The 27,710-nt window shown below is 39.4% G+C and overlaps 1 protein-coding gene across 3 annotated transcripts in view; it reads left to right on the plus strand.

Annotated features, from left to right (window-relative positions):
• The window catches only part of MDGA2 (MAM domain containing glycosylphosphatidylinositol anchor 2), a 568,076-nt gene that overhangs the window by 154,950 nt on the left and 385,416 nt on the right, over positions 1-27,710 (plus strand). For all 3 annotated transcript variants that reach the window (XM_087922505.1, XM_087922503.1, XM_087922504.1), the window contains exon 2: positions 21,881-22,020. Coding sequence is in view for 2 of the 3 variants with exons in the window: in XM_087922503.1 (XP_087778629.1) it covers positions 21,881-22,020 (140 nt within the window). In the remaining variant the exon portion in view is untranslated. The remainder of the gene's footprint in view (positions 1-21,880; positions 22,021-27,710) is intronic.

Raw genomic sequence — 27,710 nt, forward strand, 5'->3', positions numbered from 1 at the left:
GATTAAGCTGTTAGGCAGAGACTGGTTGGAAATCATCCACTGAACACAATGGTTTAGTGGGGATTTGAACTTGTTTCTTTCCATTCAGCTGCAATTTCCTTAACAATGATACTATCCTCATTTCACATCAGGGTGCTCACCTTTTCCCCACACTATGAAGTGGCAGCAGATCATGGGAATAGTGATTGTAGTGACTGGGTTGCCACACTGAAAAATGGAAGATAGTTTTACATAGTCTTGAAGTGACAGCTTCCACCAAGAAAATCAAATCTCAGATGCATACTAGACAGGATTAATGAGCCCATATTTCAAATGTATGGCAGAATCTCTTGACATTTCTTGATTTAAAACTTAGCTACTCTCTCCTCTCTCCTCTCTCTGTCTCTCTCTCCCCCCTCCCCCTCCCCCTCTCAATTTTCTGGCATGACTTCTCTATTGTGTGTTTTATTTAGCAATGCCTATGGTAGATGCCTGCTGGTTCCAATATCACTGAATATCTTTCAGAAGGAAGGAAGGAAGGAAGGAAGGAAGGAAGGAAGGAAGGAAGGAAGGAAGGAAGGAAGGAAAAGAAAGAAGAAAGGAAGGAAGGAAGGAAAGAAAGAAAGAAAGAAAGAAAGAAAGAAAGAAAGAAAGAAAGAAAGAAAGAAAAGTTCTCCAATTTTCCTGATTTCAGTTTTAGAGAAATTACCCATAAAATGCTGTTTGCAAGAGAATTTGGACATGCAGTGCTTCAAATACATGAATATAAACTCTTCATTTTTCTAATTGGATTTTATTTCTTAGTGCAGTGGGTAGGCCACCTGATCCTTTGCAGGGATTGTTTGGACTTCAATTCCCATCATCCTCAGCCAGCATTGCTAATAGTAAAGCATAATCCAGTACATTTGGAGAACACCAAGTTGCCTATTCTTAAATGATGATTAATGTTCTCTCCTGGGTTGTGTTAGGTTAATTATAAGAATAATTTATGGACTGTTTTCTGTTGAACTGATCAAGTAGCACTTTTTCAATATAACAAAAGGCAGAGAGCTTCATGAACCATGGTATGATAAACTGATGTTGGTATTAAGTTGGGATGAAATAGGAAAAAATGGCGAAAGTGACATGGTGGATATTCAAATGCCAGTTACATTTGAGACCAATTGCACATACTTGATCAATTAACAGTTGTGTTAAAAACTTGCCATGTTTGTCAAGACATTCTGAGATAGTGGGTCTGAGGAAGTGCTTTGACAGTTTGGGTTTGTGAGACTCAAAATATTGTCTCGATGAGATAATAATTGAAAATTATTGGTTATGCAGACTTAATTCTACCAAATTAAGGGCATCTGATATTCCTTTTGGCTGTTCTTGGTTAAATTAGGTCTCCAGTTATTTCCAGAAGCATATATTTCCTTAGTTCTTTGTCCATTTCTTTTTCTTTCTGGAGATGTACAAATATTTATAATTAATCACAAAAGCATAAAGAAACTAATAGCTAATTAGATCTTGGTCCTGAATCCCCAATACTATTAGTTGCAGGATGATCTAATTTTGACCCAGGAAAGCTGATAGCAAACCGTCTATTAAGTTAGAGAAAGGGAGGGTGAACACACTTAGTTCTTCCCACACTTGTAGGGCTGTTGAGGATTCCTCCAGCTGATGAGTATTAAAAACTTATGACCTGTGACATGGTGCAAGTAAATTTACTCTGGAATAAAAGAATTAGGCTGGATTATTTCATAAGATGTGAGATATGCGGTCTTTATCATCCATAAAAGGCTGTTTTGTTTTGATTCTTCTTTAATGGGTATGATGAGGTGGTTGGTTTATTGGCATTGTTCTACATAATTACTGTTGTGCAGAATTGTCAGGCCAGTTGTTATGCAGCATCTTATTAAGGTGTGATTGCACAGGCTGGAATTGCCTAGGACCAGCTGAGCATAAGCCAAGAAAAAGACAGAGTCCTCTCTTTCTCTTGGCAAAACTAAATCTTTCCCATATCAGCTAGCCTGTAGTAGTTCTTTTGATTTCAGAGATAATTATATTTGTATCCTGGAATGCGGCTGAAGGAGCAGGATGAGAAGGTCTAGTGCCAGGCATCTTGTATGTTCTTTTGTTTTGATTTGCATCAGTGCTTTATTCTGAACCAATGAAGCGCACCTTTTGTACATTTAAGACACCAACTGGCACCATAGGCTTTGCAGAATGACCCAACAGTTTATGGAGTTTCATTATTTCTTTTTTTTTAAGGGCAAAATCATCAAGATGATTTAGAGGTTGGTCATGGCAAGCGTGATGAAAGTCAACATACCCAGATAGCCCTTTCTATTAAAGTTGAATGAACTGTGGAATGAAATGCAGGATCCAAAGCAAGTAATCAAGACTTACTGCAGTCTTTATTTGATGGCACATGCTGATGGGTCTCCCTCCAATGAAGGGATCCACTCATATTTATACATTCAGAAAGGCAAGAAAGACTCATGCATAAGTAACCGATAAGGTAAGCATGCATAATAATTATATTTATAAAAAAATTTAGGTGACTGTCCAACTAAGCCATAGCGGCTTACAAAAATAAAACCCCCAAACAAAATAAACCTGACAACTATCAAACCAACTCTTGATGGGCCACATATCACCCTGAGATCTCCAGGTTTATAGGCAAAAACATGTCTTCTTTTCAAGAGTGTCAAAGTTGGTCTCAAACTTATTTTCATAGGAATGATGTGCCATAGGGAGGGAGCCATAAAGCTCTTCTTATGGTCCCACCAGATGGACCTCCATAAGAGAGAGGACTTATCTATTCATAGGTAAAAGATGTCATGTTACTGTAGGTAATGCACCTCAGTTCACTTCCTGCACCTGTTTTCCTTCTCTTATGCTTTGCTACCACAGGACACTGCAAACTGCTGGAAATGTGGCTTCAGGAGGACGACAGCAATAAAATGGAAGGAAACATCTCCAATAAATCAAGAAGAGGGAGCAGTTAATACCAAAAGAAAAAAACATTTCCTATTGCAGATTGTTCTAATAAGATAACAGACTGTGGTCTTTTCTCTCTAGATATCAACTTGATTTAATAGATTCCACTCATATTGTGGTAATTGAACTTAAGTATCTAGGACAGTGCAAAGGAAAAATATTTTGCAGGTGCTCAGGGCTTGCTTTTCTTGTTGAGTTTGCTGGGGACGACTGCAAAGATTCAGAGTTGGTTGTTTCTTGGGTTTTTGGTTTATTGAAGTGGAGAGAAAAAGCCAGGGAGCTCTTTGATGTACTCTTCAAATATCCTTTGGCTGAGTGAGGAAAGTGTCCCTTACTGAGAGGTGTGGTGGGCACTGAAAAGGATACATTGGCCAATCCAACTGAAGTTACTTATCTTTGCCTGCTTGGAACATGAATCAGCTTGTCTGCAACTTCTTTTCCTCTTTTGCTAGCACATGAGACAGGAGACACCTAGCCAATGAATGCAATCCAGGCCAACTAACAAAGTCTTAAGTTCAGCCTTGCAGTATCTCCTTGTGAAGCATCACCCAAACAAACTGGCTTTGAACATTATCCATAGCATAAAAGTATTTCAGAACAAGGAGAAATGAACTGATATGTCAGGATCCAAGCTTCATCCCTGGTTCCTCCATTCCTAAGGGTCTGTGTACCTGATCAAGATGTGTGATTCCATGTCATAACACCTGGCATCTTCTCTCTGGGCCTTGCTATTTCTTTCTTTCTTCTGCTGCCTTCAAGTTCTGCATTTATTCACACTGCATGTAATATGGCTAGTTACATTTTGTAGTTTGGTTACTTTTCTAGTGCTCCCTAGACAGGTAGCCCATGTTTCATTGCCTTGTTCTTTACTCAGCAAGTTATGCCATGCCAACAAATGGCTTGGAGCAAATTTTGCTAAGCCAATTGAAATTCCTTATAAAAGCATATGCACATGTACCCCAAAGCACCTATTATTAAAACAATGTGGTAAGTGGATGGAGAGAGAGAGTTGGGGGGAGACAGTGACAGAGACTACGAGAGGGAAGGAGGAACAGCATAGAAAAGAATATTTGTATCTTAATGCTGATATGTGGAGTAATTGGTGTGCTCTGAGCTTAGTTATTTGCTTGCAGATATTTCATCACCTAACTAGGTAACATCATCAGGGCTTGATGATTAAGCATTTGCAAGCAAACAACCAAGCTCAGAGAAATTAAAAACTTGTAATGATAGGGAAACTCACATGGAATGATAACTAGGAGCAATTTTCTACAGTATGTGAGAAGAAACTGGACCAGAAAATAAATTTCCTTCCTTTCCTGCTGTTCACAAAATGCGTTGCATTTCAGTCATATCCAGTTAGCCACTTGCTACAGTAACTGGAAAGGATTAGGAGTGTAATGCAGTACTTTATACTACACCAAGCTGAAGAAAAGCTGGGCAGAAATAGGAACTGTAGTCTAAATAATCCACATAGCAGCTGTGTGGAAGGTTGCCTTAGAAGTTGACAAAACAAGGAACTTAGGCAGTCAAACAAAATGACTGAGGAATTCTGGGAGTTGAAGTCCACAGGTCTTAAAGTTATTGAGGTTGAGAAACACTGATGTAGACAAACCAGTCAAACTTTTGGTCCTACAGATAATCCTTGATTTACAACTGGAGTAGGGTTATGATGGACCCTCCTTGGAGATACTTATGGCCTGGATTCAAAGTTCTGAAGGCTGCCCTTCCCCCATGTTCATGTGACCAAACTTAGAGTGCTTGGCAACACAGCCACATTTCCAGTAGTTTGCAGTATCCTGTGGTAACATCAGCAAGTTTTTACAACAATTTTGCCCCAAACCCACACTTCTGATTTTTGGCAAAAAATTGCCCATGGCAAACTATTACTTCTCTTAATAACCACAGTGTTTGCTTAATGGCTCTGGATTTGCTTAACCGCTGCAGTGATTCACTTACCAATGGCTGTACAGAAAGGTCATGAAATCGGGTTGGTCACATGACCGACCCATTTTTGGACTATCACAATTTATGAGCATGATGGGTAGGCTGTCAGGATTCCAGCAATCACTCGAATTAAATCATGATCCTCAAGCCAAACTTCAAAAAACTTCAAAGGATTCATTAGAGGCGACATACTGGCACTGCCTTGTATGAAGCCAACTCTGGCACACATAATTTACAGTCATCTGTGAGCCTGTTTCCCCCCTCCCCCCTGGATGTCTCATAAACCAGATTCTCCAATTGAGCACATTCACAGGCTGGGTGTCATCATTCACTTTCTCCAATTAAATATATTGGGGCAAAAACTCTGGTATTTTAGTTACAATCTTTTAAAGATAAGAGTTGGAATGTACTTTCGCTTTCATCTGCTGCACAGCTCTTCCAGATTTCCTTCTCCCCTCTGCCCCCCCCCCTTTTTTTTTTATGGCAACTACTAAAACATAGGAATGTTTTATGAGTTGACATTAGGTCATATGTCGAGGACTACCTGTACAATGTGACTTTCTCATTGCCATTTTCTTGCAATCGCTTTATTTACTCACGGGAATGGAATCTGCGTGGTCTCTGTGCTGAGTTTCCCAGGAACAAAAAGGAAATGAACTCTTCCCCAAAAGCTATCCAGCTGCAGAAACTCCGTGTTGTGCAAAGCTATGGTGTCTCTCCTGGCATTCAGTCATGACTGGCTTCTTTCAGGAGGAACTACATTAAAGAGGATTTGCAGGTGTGGGAAGAGAGTGACATTTAACATTATGCTGTTATGTGAGATCTACTGAACCATTAACGGAGAGGCGGTTGGGGGAGACATGAGAATTGCAACGGTAACTTAGCCTAACACTCTTGATTGGGGAATATGCCTTTGATCTTTACTCTTTTCTGACTGAACCATTTGTCTCCATCAATTGCACTGCATACTTTTAAACTGCAGAAAGAAAGGTTTAGGTGAAGATGTCAGAAAGAATTCATCTTCCCAAAAGTAGCTAGAAAACAAGGTGTGTTTGTGTGTGTGTGTGTATGTATGTATGTAACAGGGAATAATAGATACAGCAATATCTTCATTTCTGTGATCTCTTCATGCGGGGTATATGACTGGATCAGTGATGTGATTTATCACTGAGCATAGTCGCTTGATGTGCCAAACTCAGGGCAGAACTATTAGCTTAAAATTTTGCACTGCAGCCTTGAGCGCTACGTGGCAAATCCAGCTGCCATAACTAAGTTTGAGGGTGTTCTTATTACAAGCAGCTGCCTTCCATTTGCTCAGTTCTCCTTTAATGCAGAGGCAGGCAACATCTGCTGGGGGTGGTATCATAAGTAAGTGTGCAAGTCTTGGAAGACTGTGGATGGGGTAGAATAAAGCAAAAGAGAACAGAATAACAGAGTTGGAAGGGACCTTGGAGGTCTTCTAGTCTGACCCCCTGCTCAGGCAGGAAACTGTACACCATTCCAGACAAATGGTTATCCAATCTCTTCTTAAAAACTTCCAGTGTTGGAGCACCCACAACTTCTGGATATAAGTTGTTCCACTGATTAAGCAAGAAAAGGGTTTTAAATATGTAATATTTATCGATGTACACATTTTAACTGTCCAGCCATCTCAGTTCCCTGAGCAGGTTGGGTTTTTTTTAATGCAATATTATACAATTCAGTATAAAAATAGCATAATGCCATTGAAAGCCACAGGAAATATATTGAACACAGCAGGTATAAAGTCATAAACAAGCTAAAGTGGTTTCCTAAAATGCAGGGGAAAATAAGGCTTTTTTCTGGAAAGGGGCAAAGTACATTCAGCAAGTGTCTCAGAGCAGGACATTTCACAGCTAGGATCTGAAAAGACCCTTAATTTGTTGTCACCCACTTTGCCTTTCTGGATGGAAGCATCTGGAGAAAAGCCTCTGTTTGAGATCTTAGAGCAGAAGTCCCCAAATTTGGCAATTTTAAGACTTGTGGACTTCAACTGATTGAATTCCTCAGGCAGCTTTGCTTGTGGATGAGTTGAAGTCCACAAATCTTAAAGTTGCCAAGTTTGGGGGGCCCTGTCTTAGAGTTTGGGTAAGTAAATTGAATCTATTTGAATCTACTGAAATTGGTGGCCAGCAGGGGTGGGATGCTACCGTTTTGGCACAGTTCTATAGAACCGGTAGCTGCAAAGAGCAGCTAACACGAAACTGGTTCGGTGTTTGACCCACCCGCCTGCCTGGGCTCTAGGCTGTCCTTTAGTCCCTGCTTTTCCCTCCTCAGCTGCTTTGCGCAGCACAGCTGAGGTTGAAAAAGAAGGAAACAAAAGGATTTTCTTTTTTCCCCAAAAGTTTTTTATTTTTTAAATTTTGTACATCTTTCCACATGAGAGACATGTTTCCAGGTTATAACACTTGTACATAGTCATACTTTAATTTCCATTAATCTTATATAATATTAACTCATATCATTATCCATTTCACTCATCTTTAAATAAGTTTGCATTTCATATTTCAATTCATTAATTCAGTATCAATATCATTTCATCCATCCACCAGTTTCCAAATCTTTATCCCCTATTATTTCCATTTTCAGCTTACCACCTATTTTATTTTACATTACACATCATTGTTATCCTTAGTTTTCTCTAAGCTGATATATAATAAACAATCTAAAAAGAGTAAAAATATAGATAAAACCAATATACAGTATTTAGGATCCACGTGGTATTTTCCATTCCCCTACTTTAATCATAATAAGATATTCTCATTGTACAATTCTAATATCCATTAAATAATCAACTGTATATATAGTCAACTGTATATATCCCCTCCAATAAATCGCTAAAATAACTTAATATCTCTCATTTTATCTTCACTTTACTTATAATCATTAATAATCATATCTTTTTTAATTCATTTCCATTCCCTGAAACAGGAGGATTTTCAAACACTGCGCACCTGTGTGCAGTGCTTGTCAGCTGTCCAGGCAGCACAGCTGATGATTTCTTACAAAGACTGCACACACCTGTTATGATTGTCTGCAGTTCAGAGAACTGGCAAATAGCTTCACTGGCTGGCCCCACCCCACTCACTTCTTACCTGGCATGTGAGCCATCCAACTTGCCTGGTTTGGTAAGTTGCTATTCCCCCCCACCCCCCATCAGCTGTTCTGTTCTTCCAGGAGATTTAGATTCTAGCTAATCTAAAAGCAGAGCTGAACCTTCCTTAGGACTGAAGCTTTTCCTTTTCAGTGCAGACTCAGGTAGCCGATTGTAGATAGATAGATCTCTAAGTGAATCTGTAATTCTGTTAGCAACTCAATCTGCCTGCCTGCTTTGCCTGCTTTGAAACACTGAGGTCATTTTAGAAGACAAAACAGCTCAGTTTCTTGTCATTAAATGTAAAATGAATTCTTTCATTATGTAATTAAATGAATATACTGTACTGTATATACAACTAATATCATATTGGGAAATAATTGAAAATTTCATAACTGTAAATTAATATTGATTATCAGTATTGATATTCACACTGTTTGTTATTATAAATAGTATAAAATAAATACACATGAACTTAGGAAAATATTTTTTAAAAAAATAAATGCTAAAAATAAAAGTAAACAGTTCTAGCTTCATTCCCATTGTGGCCAGTTGGTGGTTATATTCAGTTTAACATTAAACTTGCTTCTGGTTACCATCTTTGCAATAAATATTTTTCCTTTTGAAACAATAGTCTAAGCACTGTATAACAAAGGAAACCAATGTTGCTTAAATTAGCAATTGTACTAGCACCTAGCACTTATACAAGGCTTTATAGTGCCTTATAGCTCTCTCTAAGTGGCTAACAGAGTCACAATAAGGCTCCTCATTTTACTGACTTCAGAAGGATGGAAGGCTGAGTCAACCTTGAACTGGTCAGGATCGAACTCCTGGCAATGAGCAGAGTCAGCCTGAAATAGTGCTTACTAACCACTGTACCACCAAGACTCTTGAATTTAAATAATATAATTAATAATAAATTGAATTAAATTTGAAATTAGTCAAATTTCTATTCTGTTTGTATACTATTAGTTTTTCCATTGATTCAATTGGCTTTTCCAAACTGATAACTGTCAGAAAAATACACCTTTTGCAATGGTGGTCCATATTTAACCTTGTGGCCATCAGTATACGTTTTACTAGACTGATTATTTTAATTCATTTGTTCTGGAAAGATCCCTGGTAAGAAAAAAAGATGAAGGTTTCAATTAACCCTTTGTTTTTAAGAGTTTTTAAAAAATGTTTTCTATTTCTTTCTTGTACTTTTGAATTTTTGTATATGACCATCACATATGATAAAATATCCCTCCAATATCAAAACATTTCCAATATGTATTATTTTATGATTTATCTATTTTTGCAATTAGAGATGGTTATCATCTGTAAAACATTTTGTACCAATTCTCTTTTTTTATACTTTTACAATTTTGTTTATCAGAATATAAAATACAAAAAGAAAAAGAAAAAGAAAAAAAATGGGAAAAAAGCAGAGGAAAGAGAAAAAAAGAGAAAAAAAGTATAGGAAAAAGAGGAAAAGAAAAAGAAGAGCACTGACTTCCGACTCCTTTTAGCACAGTAGAATAAGGTTAAAACATACCTCCTTGACTTTATAGTTTTACATAGTAATATATACTAGCCATTTCTATAACACCAAACTTAATAATCAGCAAAACCCATAATCAAAGTTTCATTTTTTCCCCACCTCAAACACAAAGTCCAAAAGTGGTTTCCAAGCTGGAAAAAAAAATGTATTAATTGAATTTTTTTCTTTAATCAAAGCAGTCACTTTTACCATGTCTGGTAACTCCACCCACTTATGCAGCTATTTGTCCATTGTGGGAATCAAAGTATCAATTTTCTTTTAAATTGTATCATGGGAAAAAAAATTATTGAATTTTTCCATAAGTCCGCCAACTGTTATAATTGTTAAAATTTTTGCATCTCCTTTATCCTGCAGTCTTTTATTTGTTCTGTCTCTTGTGTTATATTTCAATAATAATTTATATCAACATTTTAGCGATTAACTAAAATGAATATCCACTGCAGGGTGAAGACCTCTTCCACTGTAATGACCCAGGTGGTCAAGGCAAGATGGGCCTTTAGAGCAGAGTTCCCCAATCTTTTTGGATTGGTAGCCTGGGGGGGGGAAGCAGGCGCCTTTTCGCGAGCATGTGTACAAGTGAATGGGGCCTCAAGTGCACACACAACATTTGTGGTGATGATAGATTGTTTGCAGTGATTGTAGCACCTCTATGGTGCTCATGGCAACAGTAGTGCCCATGCAGCACTCACACCGATACTAGTGTGAGTGGCAGGGGGCTGCGCACACTCATGTTTGCACACTGGCCAGCCACTCGTGTGGCCCAGTGGCCCAGAGGACAAGCTTGGTAGTGGGCTGTGGCCCACAGGTTGGGGACCCCTGCTTTAGAGAGTTCTTTATTGTCCTCAAGAAGTGTTCAACAAATGGCCCTCCAATGACCATTAAGGCTCCACCTTATATAGCAAGAAAAACTGATGACAGGTAGACCAAAGCAGTCATAGAATGGATCCTGCTTGATAAAAACACCCATGAAGGAGACCTGAAGCAAGATGGAGAAATGACATAAGTAAATATCACAAGCCCAATTGGCAAAAGAAAGCTCAGGACCATATTGATTGGAAACATGCGGAAGACATGGCTCCACCGGAGGCCACTTCAGAGGAGGAAAAGAAGGAGTTGAGACCAGGACTGTCCAATAGGCATGGCATGTCTCCCTTGGCATGTTTGGAGAGGCCAGGGACTGAGGACAATACTGTCACAAGCCCCTCAGTCATTGGGGGGAGGATTGACTGGACAGAAACCTACTTTTCCAGACACAGGGGAGGATTGGTTGCTGACAGGTACTGATAGGCAGCGGATCTCCTCTGATGAGGAACAGCTGCCTCCTGCACTGATCCAAGGGCAAGGAAAGGGGAACATAGGCAAGCCTAGAGAAAGGTTGCAAGGCTACTCGGGAGAAGGTCACCCCACCTCACCCCTCCTCACAAGGAACACCTGAAGTGGAGTAACTTAAGGAGAAGCCGTGAAGAGTTAGTCTTTGCTTTGTTTCATAGGTGGTATTCAGCAGGTTCTGACCAGTTCTGGAGAACTGGTAGCAGAAATTTTGAGTAGTTCGGAGAATCAGCAAATACCACCTCTGACTGGAGACTTTACAGTGTCCTTCCCCTGCCACTCCCACCAAGCCACGCCCACAGAATTGGTAGTAAAAAAAAGATTGAATCCCACCACTGGTTAGAAGGGACTTTGAAAACCAGAATTCTTATTATTGGGGATATTTAATAGACAAATTTCTAAAAAAGTCAAATATATAATACTGCACATTCTTACTGCAGTCAGAATAACCTTTGCACAGTGTTGGAAACAAGCAGATATTCCAACAGAGGAAATGGTCATTCAGAAGATAACAGCCTGTGCAGAGATGGATAAGTTAACCTTAGCACTTAAGGAAAAAAGCAACATCAGAATATTATAGAAGCTGGGAATGCTGGTATGACTGGATAGAACAAAAATAGACATATATTAGTAAACAACGTAAAATGCAAAAGAGGTAGTAATTATATATTTGCAATAAGATGTATTTGTAAATATATCACCAATATTGATAACAAACAAGGAACCATAGACTGTCGATAATAGAACTGCTAGTTTTAATCATTTTTTTTCCTTTTTCCTTTTTTTTCCCTGTGTGTTGTGTATGTGTTTGTTTGATATTTTAGTTGTATAATCAATAAAGGTTCTTTTTTTTTTAGAAAGGAAGGGGCTTTGGAGGTCTTCTAATCCAGGAGTCTCCAACCTTGGCAACTTTAAGCCTGGAGGACTTCAACTCCCAGAATTTCCCAGCCAACAAAGCTTAAAAGCAAAGCTGGCTGGGGAATTCTGGGAGTTGAAATCCTCCAGGCTTAAAGTTGCCAAGGTTGGAGACCCCTGTTCTAATCCAACCCCTTGCTCAAGCAGGAAACCCTATACATTTTTCTAATTGTATTTAAAAAATAATGTGGTGTAGTTATTTTGAAATATATCAAATGCTGTTTCAAGTATTTTACTGGGTTTTTTGGTTAGTTGGATTGCCCTAGCAAAAATTTCTTCTTTGTGGGTTAATTGTCCCATTATTATCTCTTTTTTTGTATCCTAATTTTATACTCTGAGAATTTAGCAAACCCTTTAATTGTTTTCATCAGCTGTTTTATTGCATGTTGAGGTTGCCTAATGGTTAGTATTCCATCATCCGTGCAGCATTTTAATTTATATTCCTCTCATTGAATCTTAATGCTTGGAGAAAAGCATTTCTGAGATCCAATACAAAAGAGATCAGATGTTGCAGGAATTAGCTACATTTTTTTTAAAAAAAATGATTCCAGTTATTCAAAATGTATTTATTGGAAGTGAATTCGTTTGAAGTTCTGGCAGGTGCCAAAGCATAAGACAAGGGTTTGGTTTTTTTGTTTTTGGCATGGGTTCTTTTGTTTTTTAAAATAGGTTACAAATGAAAATACAGAGTTCAACTCTAATAGGAATTTTTTATTCTGGTGACAAATCTAATACAAAATAAAACATTCAGCTAATTCAAATGTACAGTTCAATCATCTGTTCTTTGTGCAATATAAATCATCTATTTTTAAAGCTGGTTTATTAAAATCTTGGTTTTTTTTTTTATACACTCATAGATAGTTGTTCAAAATGATGCTTCTTTTTCCCCCTGCCTTTGCAAAATCCTGTTGTTTTAACCCATGACTCTTCATCTATGGTTAAAATTCAGTTTATTACTTCTGCCTACTTCTGTGTATTGATGTGTGTATAGCACTGGTGGTATTAAAATTTTTTTACTACCGGTTCTGTGGACGTGGCTTGGTGGGCGTGGCAAGGGAAGGATACTACAAAATTCCCATTCCCTCCCCACCCCACTAACCTGCTTTCCAGCTCCATTCTCCTGTGCAGGGCAACCAAAGAAGACCCAGCCGATCAGCTGGGACTTAGGAGGCAGAGAATAGATATGGGCAGGGCCAGTCAGAGGTGGAATTTGCCAGTTCTCCAAACTACTCAAAATTTCCACTACTAGTTCTCCAGAACTGTTCAGAACCTGCTGAATGCAATCTCTGGTATATATATTCTATGTATACAGGTAGTCCTCAACTTAAAAAAGTTCACTTAGGGACCATTCAAAGTTACAATGGCACTGCAAAACGTGAGTTATGACTGTTTTTCACATTTAATGATAGTCACGTGATCAAAATTGTAACATTTGGCAACTGACTCATATTTATGATGGTTGCAGTATCCCAGGATCACGTGATAACCGTGTGTGACCTTCTGGTAAGCAAAGTCAATGGGGAAGCCAGTTTCAACGAACAACTGTGTCACTAACTTAACAACTGCAGTGGTTTATTTCACAATTGCGGCAAGAAAGGTCATCAAATGAGTCAACATTCACTTAAATATCTCGCTTAGCAACAGAAATGACTCCCTCTATTTTATCTCTTGGTCTAGATTCAATGTAAAACCAATATGTTCACGGTTCCAAACTGATTTGTTAGATTTTTGCTCAGTTTTGCTTTTTTCCTACTGGGACTCAATCTAAAAGTTCTGCAATAAGCAATATCCTTGGATATAGGCATTTAGCAATTTCCCCTTCAGTTGCAACAATCTGCCTTTATACACCTGGGATAAAAGTGCTGAGTTTTATAGCTAAGTGTTCTAATGCTGAGACTAGGAATAGGGAATCTGATATTGTTTTTAGTTTTTGCTTCTTAATGAAAATGCTATTTCTGATCTTATAATTAAAAGGAAGGTTCTTGTTTCGTCAGCAAGGTAAAGATGCCATTGAACTTGATTCTGGGTGATTGGAAATATCTATGTTGCCTTTTTTTTTTTTTTTTCAATAGTACAAACATTGTCTGAAAATTGTCTTTCTCTAAGATATTTTTGTACTTCTCACTCTAATCCATTGCTCTGAAATTGTTCTCCTATGTAAGCCCTAATAAGTGCTAACCCTCTTAACATTTTGAGATAGATGTCATCTGAATTGTCCTTAATTAAATGTAATGAATAAATTAGAAGGAGATTTTTGGAAAAAGTCAACTCAAAGATGAGTATTTTTGAACTAGATTTCACCAGCTGCTCTTTCCTCCCTTGAATTAATAGTGATTTTAGTGATTCCACAGACGTTATTTTTGTTATATAGTTTCCCCCCATTTGGATGTTTAAATTTTCTGGTTTTGTGCAATACACACTCATTTTCAGATGCATAATTCAGAATATTTTATGGCTTTTCAACTTTTGACCATAGAAGCCCGAATCAAATAAATATATTTCATTGTTGTCATCCATCACAATGCTTGATTTCTTTGCAGATTTCAGAAATCCACTCTGATTTTTCTTATATCTTTAAGTCGTGAGGACAGAAACTCAGAAGACATGGGTGAGCATAATAGAAGAGGATATCTGTAGTTCAGGGCTGAATTGTGGAGTTCTTGGTGCTCTCTGAGTTGCATGTTTACTTGCAGATGTAACTAGATAATGTTTATTTATTTATTTAAAGCATTTATACATCTGCCCATCCTATTTTGAACTCTGGCTCCCCGTTAGCAATAAAAGAATATTAATAATAAGACATGATACAGAAATATACTAAAACTATAAACATTAAACACCTGGCATCAAAATTTTATATCTGATATACAGTCTCTGTGATGACCCGGGGTGTGACACAAAAATAACCAAGTCACAAAAATAGAAGAAAGTCCCTTTAATGTCTCCAACTTGGCCCCAATGTCCAATTATCTTCGGCAGGATTTCAAACTCTTAAAGGAAACAGCTTACGGAGGGAGTAAATGCAGTCCACACCCAAAGTAAAGTTAATTCGAAATAAAAAACCCAACTCACCACACTGAAAGAATTACTACGGCAGGCAAGGATGATTAATTGCATACTTCTACCAGATAACAGCAACAACCACAGTTAGGAGGAAGCCAAAACACAGATAAGCTCCGATAGGAATGCACACTTTGCTTCCAATACTTTTGCCATGCACAGTTTGTCCTTTTAACCAATCCTCCCAGCTGCAGCCCATGAAGGGGATCAGGGCCCCTTTCTCCTCTGTAGACCATGCCACTCATATTTCTCCCTTATCCGCTCCTCCCTGCGTGCCCTAGGATAAAGAGGGGATGGGCCTGGGTCTTCCTCTGAATGCCTATCTGGCATGTGCCCTTCCCCAATTTCCTTTCTCAGAGAATCTTCTCATCCATCTCACCCTTGGGGAAAACCCTTGGGCTTGGGAAAAATGCCAGATCTTCAGTACTTTATGGAAGATTAGGAGGGTGAAGTTCTGCTGAACTTCATGGGGAAGGGTCTTCCATATGGTAGGGGCTGCTACTGAAAAAGCATGTTTCCTAGCTCCCCATAAGGATAGGGACTAGGGCAGTGATGGCTAACCTTTTTGTCGTCGCATGCCAAAAGTGCGCGCATGCACACACGTACCTGCACCCATAATGCAATGTGCACACAACACCCCCACCTCCCTGCACATGTGCGTGCAACCCCCATGTACACCGCATGCCTCTGTGCATGCATGCACAACATCCCCCTACTGCGCACCTCTGCACATGCGTGTGCAACCCCCATGTGCACCCCACCCCCTCTACATGGGTGCGCATCTCCCACTCCACCCCCCACGCATGCGTGGCAGATACCCAACAATCAGGTGGCTGGTGGGAGATGCATGTGCATGCGCAGTAAATCTGTTCTGGGCAATGGCTCTCTGAACTACTCAAAATTTCCACTATTGGTATGCCAGAACCGGCTCAAACTGGCTGAATACCACCTTTGGCAAACTCCATTATTGTTTTATAATGGCTGAGCCAGGGTCACCAAATGTCGGTTTTTAGTCCCTGCCTGACATTTCAAAATAGACAGTCTATGTAGGTTTTTTTATTAATTCATTTTTCTTTTCTTTTATGCCCAATAGATTCCCCCCATACATAACTTCTGTAGCCCACATGATTCTCACCAGATTAAACCTGGACTGAAAAATAACTCTAAATTCTATAGAGTCTTAGTTAATGTTTCACATCCTGTGTTTCCTCCACAAGGATTAGAACTGAGCTGCCTGGTGAAATTAAGACATGTGGAGGGCTCTTACTTTATTTAATGATGATTGAATCTTGTAATCTCTGCATCTACAATCAGGCAATCAGGAAGTCTGTCCCATCGATGATGGCAGCCAGGTTTTCATTATGGGTTGTGTAAAAAGAAAAAGCGGATGAATCCCATCATGCAGACGCCTTAATTTTATTGTCCTAATTAAAGCGCTTTGCTTGTGTAATGAGCAAGATAATACATTTCAAGCAGCATATATAATGAAAAAGAAAGAATAATGAAAAGTTAATTTTCTGTAAATTAAGAGAAAAAAATACCTTGAATTAAAATTAAAAATATAAAGTTTCCTTCCAGGGATTTTGGAGATTAATAACATAGTGATGAATGCAACCCTTGTCCATTAATACTTTGCAGGGGAAACAATATTGTTAAATATATGGTATTTTCTCAACCTGCAAGAATATATTTATTTAGGAGCTGTACTTGTATGTATGTATGTATGTATGTATGTATGTATGTATGTATGTATATATGTGTGTGTGTGTGTGTGTGTGTGTATGTGTGGTATTCAGCTTTGTTCAGGTATTTTCCCACGTCATTATAGTTGTACTTTTAAAGTTGTAGCAATGTTTCGGCAGAATCTCATCTGCCATCATCAGGCTTCTGTATTGAGTTCGTCTGTGAGTCAGACTTTTACAGTTGTTTCAGTTTTAAATTTGGGGCAGGCTTACTGCTGTGCCAGAATGGTTTTTTCTTCATCCTGATTGGTTGGGAGTCTTGGTCTGTGTTTATTGATTTTGGAGTTTGCTGTGTTCTGCTTGATTGGTGTTTCTAATATCTTCTGTCTGTTTTGTGGCTTTTTTGTCTTGGTTGGCTGGCAACATTGTGTTCCTGTATTGGAGGCTTTTACTGCAGCTTGGCTCTGAGTAAATGGACGCTATCATTTATTAGAAAGCTAGGTTTCATCTGAGTGCCTGGTTGGGGTGTGTTTGAGCTGGAGGTATCAGGCGGGGATCTGTTTGTGCCCAGGTGTTTTCCTGGCTTGTGGTGTGGAGATTTTTTTGTTTGTGAGTGCAGGCTTCCAAATAATTGACAGTCTGGTGGAATCATCTCTTCTATTCATGCTTTCAGGTCTTTTTTCAATCTCTATGGCTTCTCTGATATTTCTGTGGCTGTGGTTTTCTATAGTGGCTAGGGTTTTGGTTCCACTGAAATTGATGCTATGACCTGTGGCTTTCATGTGTTGGACTAGTGAGGAAGTGTGTTCCAGCTTTTTTACTGCATTTTTGTGTTCATCCAGGTGGGTACTTATTCTTCTATTGGTCTGTCCAATGTATGTGGCAGGGCATGATGCACAGGGGACTTCGTATATGCCTTGGTTTTCTAGGTCAATTTTATCTTTGGGGTTTCTTAGGATGGCTGCTATTTTTCTGTCTGTTTTGAAGGCAGTCTTGATGTGATGCCTGTGTAGTATCTTACTGATTTTGTCTGTAGTACCTCTTATGTAGGGCAGGACAGCTGTTCCATAGGTCTGTTCATCTTCTAGGTCTCCATTATGTCTCAGTGTGTTTTTGTGGATCAAGCCGGTGATTTTGCTTTTGTGGAAGCCATTAGCTGTCAGAACTTTAGTCAGGGCACATAGTTCAGTCTTTATGTGTGTCTTGTCTGCTAGGCGTTTGGTTCTGGCAATTAGTGTTTTGGCCACGGAGTTTATCTGTGCTTGGTGGTGGTGGGATTGGGCATTGAGGCAGCGGTTTTATCTATATCTATATCTATATCTATATCTATATCTATATCTATATCTATATCTATATCTATATCTACATCTACATCTACATCTACATCTACATCTACATCTACATATCTATCTATCTATCTATCTATCTATCTATCTATCTATCTATCTATCTATCTATCTATCTATCTATCTGCAAACATCCATAGTGAAATGTCTTCAACTGCATACAGGTAGTCTTCAATGTACAACCACAATTGAGTCCAAAATTTTCTGTTGCTAAATGAAACATTTGATAAAGGAGTTTTGCCCCCTTTTATGACTTTTCTTGTCACCATTGTTAAGGGAATCCTTGCAGTTGGTAAACTAGTAACACGGTTGTTAAGTGAAACTGGTTTCCCTGTTCATTTGGCTAGTCAGGTTTCAAAAGGTGATCACATGACCTTGGGGCACTGTAACCGTTGTAAATATGAGTCAGTTGCTGATATTGGAGTTTTGATCATGTGACCATGGGGGAATGCTGCAATGGTTGTAAATGTGAAAAACTTTCATGAGTCACTTTTTTTCAGTGATGTTGTAACTTTGAACGGTCACTAAATGAACTGTTGTAAGTCGAGGACTACCTATATTTACTATTTCCTTCCTCCAGCTGTTTTCATCTCCCAGTTTCACCCTAATCCCTGGAATTCCCCAGAGGTTTCTCATCCATATAGTAATTAGATCTGACGTGGCTTAGTTGTTGAAGACTAGCACATATTGGTCAGGTTTTATTCCCTGCTGAAAGATGATTATTGCAGTCAGCCAGCAGTCAGCAGAAGTAGTACTTCATTCTAACCTCTGTGCCACCATAGCTCTCCCAGATAGTCACTTAACGACTGTTTGAAATTACGGCTGACTCCCCAGGGGTACTTATGACCCAGTTCCAAAATTCCAATGTCTGTCCACCCATCCTCCTGGTCATATGACCACATTTTAGGTAGCTGACAATCAGCCTACATTTGCAGCCGTTTGCAGCATCCTGCAGTCACATGAGTATATTTTAAGACATTTTTTATTAAAATTTAACCTGTTTTGGCCAGAACCAGCCAATAGCGAACCATTGGTTCACGTAATGATTGCAGCATTTGCTTAACAATGGCATTAGTAGATTTTTAACCACGGTGTTTGCTTAATGATCCCCACAAAACAGGTCATAAAATTGGGTCAGTCACATGGTTGAGCTGCTTTACAACTGTCATGATTTATGACTGTGATGGGCAGGGTCCACTATGGTCATAAATCAAGGATTACCTTCATTGCAGTGTTCTTTTCCAGCCAGTCAAAGAACCATGTCTTTTCCAAGGTATTCCATGTCACTTCCATTCCACCATCCTAGTATTTTCACTTTCTTTTAACAGGCAATCCATTTTCCTTGGCCACTGAGCATGTCAAAAAATATTGGTTGCTGTTTGTGTTAGAAATAAATGTTTACCAAGTTTGTTTCTGAGCTGAAATAAAGAATGAAGACAGTGGCTTGAAAGTGAGTTGAATCTTTATTTCCAAGATTACAGCATACTGAATCAGCTGTTGGAGGTGGCTGCCCAGAGAACTTCCCCAAGAGCTCTTTATACAGAGAAAGACATGTGCAAAAGTGTGCCCACCCCATAGGAATTCCAGGAAAGTGAACTTAACCGTGTTTCCTGGAGGAGCGCTCTGGAGTCAGGCAACCTACTTGGTTGTAGTTTCTGCTTATTTAGCATTGCAGTTGGAAGTGGCAATCTCTTTTGAGAAAGGATCTTTTGTTATTCAATTAAGAAGATCTCTGTTCACCAGGATAGGCTGGTGGTTTCCTCCACATTATAATCTTTGTGTTGAATCCACTGAAATTTCACACCTTGTGTCCCAGTTGTAATGTTTAACCTTTTGTACTGATAAGCAGCAAGAAGTCTGTACAGGTAGCTCTTGACTTACAATCACAATTGGGACTGAAATTTTAGTTACTGAGTAATATGGTCATAAAGGCAGGTATGACGTGATCCGATTGCTCAGCGAATGCAACCCTGGCACTTCCAGCTGCTGTTATTAATTGAAAATTTCAAGTTGTTAAGCGGAAGGAGTCCCAAGTAAGGAGCGTGCCATTCTTTCTCCAACTAGTGTGATTATTGCCATTTCAATAAATTTCCTTCTCCAGATCATCATGCTGTTTGGAGAAGGAATGGTGCACGCAATTTGGAGGATGAGGTCTTCCAAAACAGTGTGAGAACAGGGCTCCTGACATTTCTCCAAATAGTGTGCCCTATTTGGAGATCTGAAATAAGCCAGAAGGTTTCTGACGAATGGGGAGCATGACTTGGGGTAAGTGGCTTCAAAACGTCGCAAGGTAGCAAGGTAGCACAATCTTGGGAGCTCCAAGCTCAAAGAAATAGTTTATGACTTCGATTGAAAGGGATTTGGATCATAGTGAATAGACCAGTGATGGGAACATATTTATTTGCTTATTTCATTTCTGTAGGGACCAGTGGTGGATTAAAGCTCACCAGTGCCCTAAGCCCTGACAAATATTGGTGCCTCCCCACTTTGTACATACTGTAACAAACGAAGCCAAGCTTAGGCTACTACGTTTTTATGGTGCCCCCTTTGGACCTGGTGCCCTAAGCATGTGCTTAGTCTACTTATTGGTTAATACACCACTGGTAGGCTCAGAAACATACTAGGTTGAGTACATCATAAAAACCCAATTAAAACAGTATGAAATAAATATATATGGCACTAAGTAAACTTTACTATTGGTGTTAATACAACAAGGAAACATACTTGGGCTCTTGTCACACTCAGGGGCCCAGTCCTGGTCACACATAGAAGATGTCACCCTACTATGAACCTTACCAGTTAGATCAGACAGAAACAAAACCAAATGAACTAATTCTATTTTATTGTAAGGCTACGTTAATAGAACCTTGCAAGTCTGAAAGAGCAATTCTCCCTCTGTCTCCTTTATAGCCTGAGAAACTCAGGAGGGTCTCACTGAGCCTCTTTGCCCTTCCCACTGTACTGCTGCAGGCTATGTTGCCTCTTATTTGATTGTTCTCTAGACACTGTTTCTTGACACATTGCCCTAAGGCAGTGATGGCTAACCCTTTCCATGTTGTGTGCCGAAAATGTACGTGTGCGCTCATGCACACACCTGCGTGCCTGCACCCATGATGCAATGTGCATGCAACCCCCACCCCCTGCGCATGTGTGCACGACCTTCTGTGCATGCATGCCCCCCACACCATGCACCTCTGTGCATGCGTGAGCAACCCCCTGCATGTCCTGCCCTCCACACATACACGGCAGATACCTGACAATCAGCTGGCTGGTGGGGGGCACACACACACATGCGCAGTGGGGCTCTTCTGGGTGACCTCTCGCATGCCGGTAAAAATAGTTGTGTATGCCATTTCCAGGACGTGTTCCATAGATTCACTATCACGGCCCTAAGGTTTTTCCAACATGCCATTGTATCTATTGCGCCCAGATAGGCAACTTTGAAAAGATGTCCAAATATCTACTGACAACAGATCTATTAAATCTTGGCACTAAATTCTATCTATTCTGCCTCTGGCACTAAATATTTATTTTTGTTCCTTAGTGGCAAAGTGGTTTCATTTGGTCCATTAATCTGAATCATATAGCAACAACAACAAATAGGCAAAATAGCAGCAAAAACAAGACTCAAAATGTTTGTACATATCCCCCACCCAGTCATCCTATCTCAAACTCTTTGCTGCTATCAGCCCTATGAGGTAGTCCACACTAGGAAACCAAAGGTCTGGATGCTAATGCTACTTGTATTATAAGGTTATAAAAGTAACAGAATCTTGCAAATCTGGATGTTCCTCTCTTTCTGTTGCCTTTACATGTGAAAGAACTGGGGAGGGTCAAATCAGAGGCGCGTTTTCAAATTATGTTTCTGCTTTGGACTCAGATTTCTTTTCCCATTGTCTTCATTGCAGCTCCTCTTCCGATTCCTCAGTTATTCTCACAATCCATTACAACTAATGACTTTTCCTTTTGCTTGTCTTTACAGCCCCACCCACGGTGAGGATTATCCATTCGGGCCTCGCCTGTAACATTGAGGAGGAGCGGTATTCGGAAAGAGTGTACACCATTCGTGAAGGGGAGACCCTGGAGCTGATGTGTTTGGTTACAGGCCATCCCCGGCCACAGGTGAGCCCCCTGCTTTGATGGTTTGCGCGGTCTATCCACCATGATTTTCTCTTCCATGAGTTTTTGTTATCTACCTTGTGTTGCTACCTCAGAAAATAATAGAGAGTTGGCTACAGAGAGCTATCGTATGTCTACCCAGGATCATGATCGCAAGATTTTTCTTGGCTGTTTTGAAATATACATGGTAATATTAATGTAGTAGTTAAAGTGTACCTTGATTTTACAAAGAATCATTTGTGCAGAGGGGATCCAAATATTTTGAGGTAGAGATTCTGAATTCCACCATTCAAAACCAAGTAAGGGAAACAGGGAGCAACAATGAAATTTTCTTAGAAGGGGAGTGAAAAAAGTTATGGTTTAATTGCTTGTTTGGTGCTTATTTTTGTTGACCAGAGAGTAAGTGTTTCTGAATGCTCGTTTCATTTAAAACTGTAAACAGTAGCCGTAAATGGTCAGCATTAAAGAGCAACTAAATGAAAATGGGTGAATTGTGACCACAATGCCTGAAAGCAAGAAACTCTTAAGTAAAGATAATTGTGCTTATTTTAACTTTCCTTTTTTTTGTCTCAGTTCTGCATTTTTAGAGGTTTTCATGCACAAAAATTGCACTGAATAATGATGTTTTGGCAGACAACTTTGCCTTTTGTTCAGTATTGCCTTAACACACACAATATTGTGCACATTTTAAAAATAGAGTTTTTATTAGAGTATTACCTTAGGATAGTGGAAGAAGTGCAGAAATATGTTGCATCAATGAATCAATGAACTAAGTTTATGTATTAGTTTTGGAAATGCTAACTACATTAGTTTACATTTAAAAGCTAACAGAAAACACAACAAACATGAAGGGATTTATATTGCACACTCATTGTTATTGATATATTTCTTAGTTTATTAAGATTGCTATCCCACTTGTCATTCAAGAATTCATGGTGGCATTCATGTCCATTACCTTTTCAATCTTACTTCAGAGATTTAAGAGGGTAATCACAGCAGAACCATCCACTGAAAAGATTGAACATGTTTTATTAGAGATAGTCTTTGCTTTATCATTGGGATCAGAATTTCTGTTACTGAGTGAGTTTTTTTTAAATGAGTTGTGTCTGATTTTACAAGCTTTTTTTACCATGGTTGTTAAGTGAATCACTGTAGTTATTAAACAAATCATGCCTTCATTAAACAAATCATGCCTTCATTAAACAAATCATGCCTTCATTAAACAAATCTGGCTTCCATCATTGATTTTGCTTGTCAGAAGATGGCTGGGAAGATTACAAATGGTGATTATGTGACACTACCATACTTCTTGACCGAGTGAAACCTGACATGTTGCCATGGTTGGGGGCGAATGTTCCAGTCCTGGCGATCCCGGGGTGGGCCAGTTTCGATGAGGATTGACAATTCCAGGCACAGCACCCCTCTCCTTTTCGGTGCAACCAGCTGGGTGGAGCACTGATCCTACCTTCAGACTGGTTTATCGGCTGTTTGGCGTTTCACGTTTTGAGCTTAGCGGTTTTTGGCTCCGTTGGACTGGGGCTGGCAGTACTGACTACAGGGTGGGACAGCACCTGGGGAGGTGTTGTTTGGGAAACTGCACAGTGGTTAGGATTAACAATGGTTAGTATCGTGGGGTGGCGGTGCGCAGGGTTAATGCTGGGGCGGATGTTAGGTGTTTGCTAGGGGCGGATGTTAGGTGCTTATTGGGGGTAAAAAGGGATTATAAAAGGCACTGAGAAGCAGACGCTCTCAGCGCTGCTTTACTTGGGATTGCTGTTTGTTGCGGTTGTTGGAAGAAACAGATCATAATAAACGCATCTTGCCACAACAGAACTGTGAGTAAAGTAGTTTATTGTTAAAGTTTCATTGAATTCCCATGGAAGCTGACACTAGGACACTGCAACCATCAAAAAAAATATACTGATTGCCATTTGCTAAAATTTGGATCATGTGATTATGGCAATCATGCAGTGGTCATAACTATGAGGACCAGTCATAAGTAATTTTTGTTAGTACCATTGTAATATTGAAGAGTTGCTGAATGTATGGTTATAAATCAAGAACTACCTGTATGCCTTAAATGTTTGTATTACTGGGAATGTTCCACCTGAAGCTGATTTAAAGAACAAACTTTGAATAAGTTTTTGCCTTTATGTCATATTAAATATGTGATCAAGTCAACGTATTGGATAGCCTGGTCATTCTATCTTATGAGTGCTGGTTGCAAACTTTAAAAAAAAAGCTAAGTCATAGATTTCATTCTATGGTTTTAGAAGCAAAAGTTTCAATCTGGTTTAAAGGTAGACAGTTGAGAATATAAATTCAGTCCAATATTGTAGATTGTCTTTTTCACTGTCCTGCTCATGGTTTACACCAGGTGTTGGCAACCTTAAACACTCAATGAGCCATTTGGACCTGTTTCCCACAGAAAAGAAAACACCGGCAGCCACAAAAACTTTCCCGTGCCTGACTATTTCCTGAGTGGCCACAAAACTAGTATATGTAGTTGAATTAAATGTTCTGTTTTCTTCTGAAACTTTTCATTTCTTGGATTTATCCATGGTTGGCCTACTAGGGGTTAAAAAGCTCAATAAATCACATGGTAGTGGGTGTCTCCCATTGGTGGTTGGGATGCATATTTTGAGTGATGGAGCCATAGCAGAGGGATGAAAGAGCCACATGTAGCTTCGGAGCCTCAGGTTGCTGACCCCTGGTTTACACTGATCCTGATCATTTGCCTGTTTTTAATTTCTGGTGGCAATTGGAAAGGACTGGCTGTCCATTAAAGTGGAACTAATTATCAAAACTCTCAGTTTGTTGCTGATGTCCACAGCCAGTCTTAATCATGCTGCTGCACATTTTGTACATCCTATCAGGCTAGATATAGAGAAAAGAAAACTCGGTACCCAGTTCAGAATTTGCTGCCTGAACCTATTTCTTTCCATCTACTATAAATGAAATGGGAATGAGATACACATTCAGAGCTAACAGGAGGTGAGGAACTAAGTCTCTTGATACTTCAGGCTGACTCACTAGTCTTGACCTGAGCTAGCTCAGGCCATTGCAAAGTAGCCAGGCCACTCACATTCAATTGTAAGCAAGGTCAGAGACTGACTGGCAATCCAACATCTCTTTTGATAATAGACAAAGGCATCGAATAGAAATGGAATCCAAGGGGAATTCCAGAAGCACTCCAGGGGTCAAGTGACTGAGGTCCCAGAAAGCTATTTAGAGCCCATGGCCAATGCATAATTACTGTTTCAGCACTGAAATCAACAATGACTACTTTTCTTTTATAATGAAAACCCTAGGCTGACTAATCATGAAACTAAAGCTCTTATAAAACCAAGTCCCAGCTGCCAAGTCTCAACTGCCTAGGCATCTCAGAAGAATTTTTAACTTGATCTTAGTTCAAAGGCCAACAAACCTTTATTTACTCATTGGAAGATTTGGTCCATTATAGCTTATTACATAAATTATATAACTATATCTTATTGTGCATAAGCTAGAATGCAGCTTTTATCCCTTCTCATCCAATCTCTTGTTCAGGGCAGAAATCTATTCAACTCTCCCTGTAGAACCATCAAATGAATGAGTTGGTTGAAATTTATATTCCCTGCACTCTTTGAGGTTCATCCTTGCTTTAGAAAGTCCATATTGCTTTCCTCCTTGACAAAACAGCACACCATTCTGTCATCTGCAGCTTCATATTTTGAGTATGGATTTAGTATTTTTCTGGAATATTGCCAAACTCAGCAGAGGATTGTAGTTTGTCTGGAACAGTGCTAAGTCCACGTCCATCTCCTTCTGAAATGTGTTAAATCCTTGTCCATAAGGAGCCCAACTATCCAGAAATATCATCTGACAGTCAGGATTTTATTGAACAGAGCCACACAAAATACTTGCACAAAAACAGTTTGAGTGGAACAATAAATTGTCTGGTTTAGTTGTCCCAAAGGTGCTTTTTCAGGAAGCAACTTTTTTTTCTTGTTTTTTTTCCAACAAATTGTAGACTACAGGAACCAGGAGCACTATTCAGGTGATCTTGAGGACACAGATAAACCTCCAAGTGCTTCAACCGCCCTCTGAAAGGATGCAAATGACTAGCTGTCAGCAAGCAATATAAATCCTTCCATTTCCCACTACCCTGTTAGAGCTGAAGAAGCTTCTTGGATGAGAAGTGAAACATCTTCAAAAGAAAAAACAAAACAAAACAGAAAGTCCACTGGCCTCCTGCAAAAGCACCTTTGGAACAACCATGATCTGGATGACTGGGAATCTCCACAGACTTTTAGCTGGTTTAGTTGTGTCAAAATTGATCTCCTGATCAGATCTAGTCCTTTTCAATAACAGTGCTTAGGAGATATTCACTTATTGGCTGGTGAAAATTGATGCTGATGCTTCTTGGAATCAATTAGAGCAGAAATGTAACAGAGAATACTAAACAGGGAAGCTTGGATGGAAATTGGTCATAAAAAAAGCGAAGAGGAGTTAAGTCTGAGATTTTGGGGGAAATTCAGTTTGTTACTTCTACCTACTTCTGTGTATTGATGTGTGTATAGAGTCTATGTATAAGGTAGTCCTCAACTTACAACAGTTCATTTAGTGTTGTGGTTAGCCAGCAGCAGGTGCGGGTGGCTGAGGAGAGTGAGGACTCAGATGAAGGGTCAGGACCATTAGGGAGTGGACTGCTGCCTTCAGAGATTGTGGGGGTTGGCAGCAGCGATAAGGAGGTTCCCGAGGAGCCCGTGCCAAGTGCGCAAGCATGCTGGATTGCTCACAGGAAAGAACAGCTAGAACAGCACGGGCAACTCGGGAGTAAGGTTGCAAGGTAATGGCCCCTTCTTCAAGAAGATAAAAGCCAGCTGTGAAACTAACCTTCTTTGCAGAAGGCAAAGTCATTTTGAAACTCCAGCCTCATGGACATTGCAGTATCTTAAGCTGGTATTTGAAGACTCTTGTGTTGTGAAATATTTCTTATTTGTGATTCTTGGCAAGCCTCGTACAGTTTTGGCGAGGCTTGTGTTTATCAAAGTTAATTAGTTTGCAGCAGCCTTTTAACTGGGGATTCGTAAGAATCATTAAAAGGTTTCGGTTCCCTTTGGTTTGGTTTGTTTTATTGGAAAAGAGTTTGGGTCAGAACATTCACATTTTCACATTTACAACCATGGCAGCATCCCTATGGTCACATGATCAAAATATAGCTGGTTCATGTTTGTGATGTTTACAGTGTCCCAGGGGCATGTGATTCTCTTTTGCGACCTTCTGACAAGCAAAATCAATGGGGAAGCCAGATTCACTTAACAACCATGTCACCAACTTAATGACTGCAGTGACTCACTTAACAACAGTGGCAAGAAACATCGTAACATGGGGCAAAACCTACCTAACAAATGTCTCCCTTAATGACAGACATGTTGGGCTCATTTGTGGTCATAAGTCAAAGACTCTGTATTTCTGAATGTTTTTTTTTTTCTGGGTTGGATTAACTTGCAAATGTCCAGCATCCTAGCAACTAGAGAATGTAGTCAGAGAGCTCTTAAGGGAAAAGAGGAGCTAACATTCAAACTTAATCAGTGGCACTTGTCTAAAATATGTAAAGAGGCAGAAAAAGAAAGGTCAGAATTGACTTTACAAAGTGTATTTAAATATTCAGCCTAAACATAGGTTAAATTTATATAAATATACCTATG

This window comes from Pseudonaja textilis, chromosome 1, assembly GCF_049901715.1.
Source record: "Pseudonaja textilis isolate UNSWEBS1 chromosome 1, rPseTex1.2, whole genome shotgun sequence".
Classification (NCBI taxonomy): Eukaryota; Metazoa; Chordata; class Lepidosauria; order Squamata; family Elapidae; genus Pseudonaja; species Pseudonaja textilis.